The sequence below is a fragment of the Homarus americanus genome, unplaced genomic scaffold (assembly GCF_018991925.1).
Source record: "Homarus americanus isolate GMGI-L3 unplaced genomic scaffold, GMGI_Hamer_2.0 scaffold32583, whole genome shotgun sequence".
NCBI lineage: Eukaryota > Metazoa > Arthropoda > Malacostraca > Decapoda > Nephropidae > Homarus > Homarus americanus.
The window spans coordinates 10,036,618-10,043,540 of NW_024713129.1; the positions used below are offsets into that span (position 1 = coordinate 10,036,618).

At 35.0% G+C, this 6,923-nt stretch overlaps 1 protein-coding gene across 1 annotated transcript in view; it reads right to left on the minus strand.

Moving 5' to 3' along the window:
* Nucleotides 1-3,203: 3,203 nt before the first annotated feature.
* Nucleotides 3,204-6,923, minus strand: part of LOC121866679 (NADH dehydrogenase [ubiquinone] 1 alpha subcomplex subunit 2-like) — a 5,925-nt gene continuing 2,205 nt past the window's right edge. The window contains exons 2-3 of the mRNA XM_042366390.1: nucleotides 6,875-6,923; nucleotides 3,204-3,360 (exon numbers count right to left, since the gene is read on the minus strand). The exon at nucleotides 6,875-6,923 is cut by the window's right edge and continues 58 nt beyond it. Of these exons, the coding sequence (XP_042222324.1) occupies nucleotides 3,272-3,360; nucleotides 6,875-6,923 (138 nt within the window). The 3' untranslated portion in view covers nucleotides 3,204-3,271. The remainder of the gene's footprint in view (nucleotides 3,361-6,874) is intronic.

Sequence of the window (6,923 nt, forward strand, 5' to 3'; positions counted from 1 at the left end):
CAGCATCAGCAGCATCTTTAGCAACAACTACAGGTTTTGTAACAGTTTCAGCAACAGCTATGACATCCTTATGGAAAGCTACAGCTTCAGCCAGAGTTGAACCTGATGACTTTGTCATCTGAGTAAAAACTTACACAACAACATTCATTGGCTTTCCTTATTTTTTAGACTTTATCAGTGAGTATAATATTGTTTTACATTAGTAAGTATTATTTAAAACATATATGAACAGTAATAAGTGTTGCTTTCATATTCTTATGTAGAGAAATGACTATTTTTCACATATACGCACTTACGTACGATGGCGTTGCGCAATGTCTCACTTTTTTCTTTACCATTAGTGGTTAGCTACTTCTATTGTTCCATTTATTAACATTAAATATTATTTAAATCATACATACTTTTTTTTTTTTACATTAATTTTACTACAGCTACAACCAGGGTCTTATTTTCTTCAGTTTCATATGGAAAACTGACAACAACAATGGCATCCCATCTCCTCTTGTGTGACCATATTATTATTATTAATTTATATTGTATAAGGTGCATGCATAAACATTATTTAAAGAATATAGTTTGCATTTTTCATTAATCTTATTGTTTTGGGGGAAAAGATATGAAAAGGTCACACTTAGGCATGCATCTCATTATATTATTGCTTTCTTTATTTCAATGGTAATTAATGATTCACCTTACACTGCAATTGTTATTGGAGAACACATTACCATCGTTATTCGAGGCATTACTGTATATTCATAAAGAATTTTGCATTCATAACATGTACGGTAGCTAATACAGTGGGGTATGCTATAACGAACGGATTCTACTACTAATATTCCTATAACGAACGGTTTTACCTATAAAATTGAGAATGCTATAACGAACGCAACTCCCACAACGAACGCGGATGAATACGGGACTATTTCGTCTGGCGCATGAATATTTATGTACCGCGGCTCACAGCAAGAGCGTAAGGCGCCATATTGGTTCGTTGTGTAGTCAGTGTACCACTGAACTTGTTGAAATTTCGTCTTTTGATGTGGAAATTCGTGTTATTTTTATAACTATTTTGTTATACAAGTGTACAATTATAACAATGAATCGTCAAAAGCGAGTGAGAAAGCTAATAACCCTTGAAACTAAGAAAGAAATTATAAATAAACAGACAGTGCCTGTAAGACAGTCACCAAAGAGGGCTAGAAAGGATGACTCCTCTCCTTCCACCTCTTCTCCATAATTCTCTCCTCCCCTCTCCTCCTCTGCCTCCTGTCCTGCATGCTAACAACACTAAGGTAAGATAAAGTACCGTATTTTTTACAATTTCCACAGAAATTTTTCAGTGTTAAGTGGTTGTATTTGGGGGCCTGGAACGGATTAATCCTAAAACAAACGAACGTGGTTCTAGAACCAATTAGATTCGTTATAGCATACCCCACTGTACAACTATCTGTGCAGGTGGGGGTCAATATGCTCCAAAATTTTGTGACTAGTGACAGCCCTCGTATACCAAAATTTATCGTCCATGGTCTCATATTGTTTCTCACAAAGTATGCACAGATAATTGTTTTAACTACTGTAAAAGGGAAATCGAAAATATACAAATTTTTTTGCACCTTTTGCGGAGTTTTCAGCAGTTTACTGTACCACAAAACTATTACAGGTTGTACCTCTCTAGTCCGGCAACCTCGGGACCTGACCGGTGACGAACCATGGAAATTTCCGGACCATGGAAATTCACCCTTTCCCTGGATAGATAGTGACTTGTGCTTACGCTTGGAAGCACTAGCACCACTTTCACTGCTTCGTGGTCTCTGAAGATATATTGAAGGGTTAAATGTTGTACAGTAGGTTCTCAAATTTGGGAAGTTTTTAATTTGACGTTTTTTATTTGGACACACAAAAAAAAAACTACGCAATTTAAAATTTTGACGGCGGAAACTCGAATTTCGGCGGGTTTGAGCAGCCCATCAACGTTCAGACGTGCACAAATCGTGTAAATAGTGTTATTTCTCTTAAGTACATAATATTCATTATTGTTTATTACTGAATGTCTTTTTGATTTAATTAATTTTTGTGTGTGCAAAATGAACAATACACTTCATTAATAATATGTAGAATATTAAAACACGAGGAAACGAGACGGGATTGTTTTCGTTGATTACAAAACCAGTGACTGACTGGATCTACATATAAAACTGAAGAAAATAAGACCCTGGTTGTAGCTGTTGTAAAATTAATGTAAAAAATTAACATGGTTGTTTTATGTTATTTAATGTTAATAAATGGAACAATATAAGTAGCTAACTATTAATGGTAAAGAAAAAAGTGAGCTCACGTATGTAAGTGCGCACATGTGAAAACATATCGTCATTACTATACCTAAGAATATGAAAGCAACACTTATTTACTGCCCATATATATTTTAATTGTTTCTGAATTTAAAAAAAAATTCTACCCACCAGTGGTGGTAAAGTTGAAAACATAAGGACAGCCAATGTTGTTGTGTGTGTTTTTACTCGGATGAAGTATGCTCAACTCTAGCTGAAGCTGTAGAACATTAGAACTTTTTCTGTGTTGTTTTTAGTTTTTATTTAATTTTATCTGTGTTATTTTCATTGGTTTATTAGGATGTTGCTTTATTACAGGTAGTAATTTGCCAAAAAAGTAAGGTAAATAAGGCAAAATTTAGCCAAACATCGAAAGTACCAGACTCAAATTAATTTTCTCCATGGGCAAACTAAAATCGTTCCGGACCACAGGAGTTTCCGGACCACAAAATGCCGGACTAGAGGGGTACAACCTGTAGTTGCAAAAAAAAATCAAATTGCACCATTCAAAACATCACAATTTTCCGTATATGATGATATAGTGCGCCATTTTTGGGCCAAAAAATTTGTGAGCAAGGAAGTGAAGTCTTAAAAAAAAAATGTATTTCGAATCATACATAGTTTTTCTGAATTTTTAAGAAACTTTGAAAGGGTCATCATAAAAATAACAAAAACTAATTTACTGATTAGGCCATAGTAATTTTTAGCATGCCAAACCTTACCACAAAATTGCCTCAGGATCTACAAGATAGCTAAGTAGTGAACTAGAGTAACAATGAACCACATATTATTCAACAGTACCAACATACCATTTAAAACTGTATTTCTCCATAAAGTGGAAGTCAATATTTTGGGTATTCACAGTAAAAGAAAAAAAAATCATTTTAATTTATAGAATAATTCAGCTACATACATATATATACATGCTATACATTAAAAAATATTTACTTAGATGCATTCAGCTTTTTAATAGTTTCTGCAACTTGCTCAGCTGTAAGCCCATCTAATGATGCACTGGATTCTCGTCCCATTTCTGTAAAGATGTAAAAAAAAAAATTAGAACAATTGTAAAGTACTGTATGCTGATACTTAATTAGTGTCTGGAGGCAGACTTAATAAGCTCTGTGTGTGTGTGTGTGGAGGGGAGGGAGGTGATGTGTGTGGGAATGGAGGGAGTATTGGTGTGTGTGTGTGTGTGTAAAGAAGTGGAGGGATAATATGTGTTAAGAGGTGGAGAGAGTGATGGTGTATGTAAGAAAGTGGAGCGAGTGATGGTGTGTGTGTGTGTATACGTTTACAATTGGAAATACAGGTGGTGTGTGGAGTTGGAGGAACCGACACTATGTAAAGATGGAAATAACATTGGTAGCAATCAATATAGAGCATATATTTATAGGCACATACACATATTTCTCTCACCACTATATAAAGATACTCGTACAGTAATACCTCGGTTTATGCGGGTTTTGTTTACGCGTTTTGTCATTTACGCGGTACCCTGCCAGAACCGGAATGCCCAATTTACGAGGTGCATCTACTCATATACGCGGAGAGCGGCTGGCGGTCTTGCCGTGCCGCCATTTTTGGATTCAAACCTTGATTTTTTCTAACCTTACGTAAGTGTTAAACCTCGATTTTTTCTAACCTAACCTTACGTAAGTGTTAAACCTCGATTTTTTCTAACCTAACCTTACGTAAGTGTTAAACCTTGATTTTTCTTTTACCTGGTACAGCACTGTATATTATTCTCTTATTGATGTTTCTCTTCTATATATGTGTGTGTGCATACCATCATAAAGTTAAGATACTATTTTTACTACAATGTAGGTACCTGTACTGTGTCTGAAAAAGTGGAGTTTGGGGGTCGGCCCAGTCTCTATTTCAATTAATCCCATATGTTCAGTTATTCCATTCACGCGTTTCACGCGCTACTCTGCGGGTTCAATTGACCGCGTATATCGGGTTATTACTGTACTGTTTTTGTTTAAGTTACTTATGACAGATGCAGGTAACAAGTAACTCATATGCCTATTACTCAAGCCTCAGAAATTATATGTACTGTACCGTATATTATCCAGTATAACCCAACCAAATCCAGCATGTTTTCTCTGGGTCTTCCAGTTTCCTCTAGTACTAATACTGGACAATAAAGGATGTTACAAAAAAAGAAATGCTAAAAAGATGTTCTTCAGATAACTGCCATATGGCATTAAAAAAATTGTGACCAAGTCTCAGGTCGCTGATCTGACTTTCTGCCTCATTTACACACAATTGCAGGGTTTCAATTGTTTCTCTTACTATTGAAAAAACAACTTACATACTGTACTGTCATTTCTCACCCTTGATTTTTTTTTCATTTTTGTATTTATTTATTATAATTTTTTCTTAATATTATAATTATATTTTTTTTCATTTTTGTATTTATTTATTATAATTTTTTCTTAATATTATAATTGTATTTTTTTTATTAATTATTATTATAAATTATTATTATATTTTCGCCCTCCTGGGCCTGATGTGGGTCAGTGACCTGTGCCCGGGTGGACTAATCCCCGTAAAAAAAAAATCCATACTTGAAGGATTAGCCTGAAGAAGAATAATCATCCAAAACTTGAGATTGAGAATGGATTCATTCTGTCATTAGAGGTTGAGAATACCTAAAACTCAGAGGTCACAGAAATGAGAAACCACTTAGAAACATGTACTGTATACAGTAATCTCCCCATTAACCGGAATCTTCAATCCTCAGAGCTCTCCAAAACCCAGATTTTTTTTTCTGAGCCTTCTGAGAAACTCTGGGAAAATCTCTCAATTCTGGACATGGGAATGAGTTTCTGTGGATGGAATCATGCGAATTTCCAGAAACTTCAGATGCCCATGCATACTCTGGTGAAAAACATTAATAAAACAATGAAATATACTTACAACAATATACAATACTGTACTGTATTGTACTTTACTATAAAAGTGTACTGAGCCAGTTTGTACATTATGTTTGAGATGCAGTAAACTTCAATCACCCATAAACACATCCACACAAATTTTAGTATGTTTTCTTTAAATACGTGTATAATGGTGATGAATATTAATTAAACAATGAAATCATACAACAAACTTATATAGTAAGTATAAAATAAGAAAAAATGAAGTGGAAAGAGAATTATGTGTAACAGTAGGGCAGATGGCTGGGTTGGACTCAATCGAAATTAGCTTATACAGTATACTGTACTGTATTTATTACGGTAATTTATTGACGTAATGGTATCGCTCAGAGGATGATTATGAGGAGAGAAGGTGCTGTTTATGTAATATGTATACAAACCTTTTTTTTGTACCTCCAACCAATATTTTTTTTTTTTGCATTTTTATGTACTATCGTGGACAAAAGTTCGCTGCTTCCCAAACTGAAGCAGTATCGACCCGCACAGCACACCCGCACCAGATAACAATCAGGGAAAGTCAGTTCGGAGACTCATTCCTGTGTCTCAGTTACACTACAGGAAGAGAACTTTTGTCCACGATAGTACAGCTCCTCCTCGACTTACAACGGGGTTTGGAACCCAAATCCAGGTCGAAATGGTCGCAAGTTGAAAATGCTTAAATAATACATAGAAAATCTAAAATGGGTGTCTCTTTTTCTTCTCAGCACCACAAAACTCTCACTTTTAAGCTTGCCAGCCATTTTAAAGTGAAATACAAACGAAAATTTTGTCTGTGTACTGACATTGGGACTCGAAAATACGTAATTTGACAAAATTTTGGCATGACTTGAGGCAGGTCGTAAGTGCGGGTGGTCGTAAGTCGAGTAGGTCGTAAGTCGGGGAGGAGATGTATATACGTATTTTTTAGGTAATGAACAGTGAATAGTCAAAACCGTGAATCACAAAGCTGTAAATGGCAAGGGTCTACTCACTACTGCATACATTACTGTTTTTATTGAATAATCTGGTGTTACTGCACATTAATGTGTTTTATACACAGCAGCCGCTTTGCAATGGAAATAAAGTCACATGGCTTGTACACATCGACAACACAATATATACAGTATATGATGGCATTGCATATAGGTTAGGTTTTTCCGTGCCTTTTTTCTTGTGACTTTTTTTCCTGGATTCATTTGACCAAGGATAGCTAACAAAGTCTGATGCTTGTTTCCAATAGGGTCCTTTGTTTAGGCTTGGTTATTAATCAGTAATAGTATACAGTATTTACAGGAGTAAAGGTATAAATTTTTATGAACTATGGTTAAAAATAAACTCTTCTCTTTCTGTAGCTTTGTCTACAACGTATGTATTTTTATTTTTTTTTTAGCTTTGAATCATTTGATGCTATTACTGGTTTTAATGTGTCAGGTAACTTGTTCCAGTTTGTTACAACTGCAAGGAAGTGTTTTTTTTTACTGCAGATATTCTATATAGATACTGTACTGTTTTTCATCAGATAGCTGCTTAGTCAGACCACTCTTGTCGAGTAGTGTCAACAGTTGTCATAAAATACATTAGGGCTATATTGTAACTTAGTCTAAATTTAAAACAAAATATACATACCAAATCTAGCCCATGCCTTGGGCTGGATGCCAGAACACTCTCTAATCAG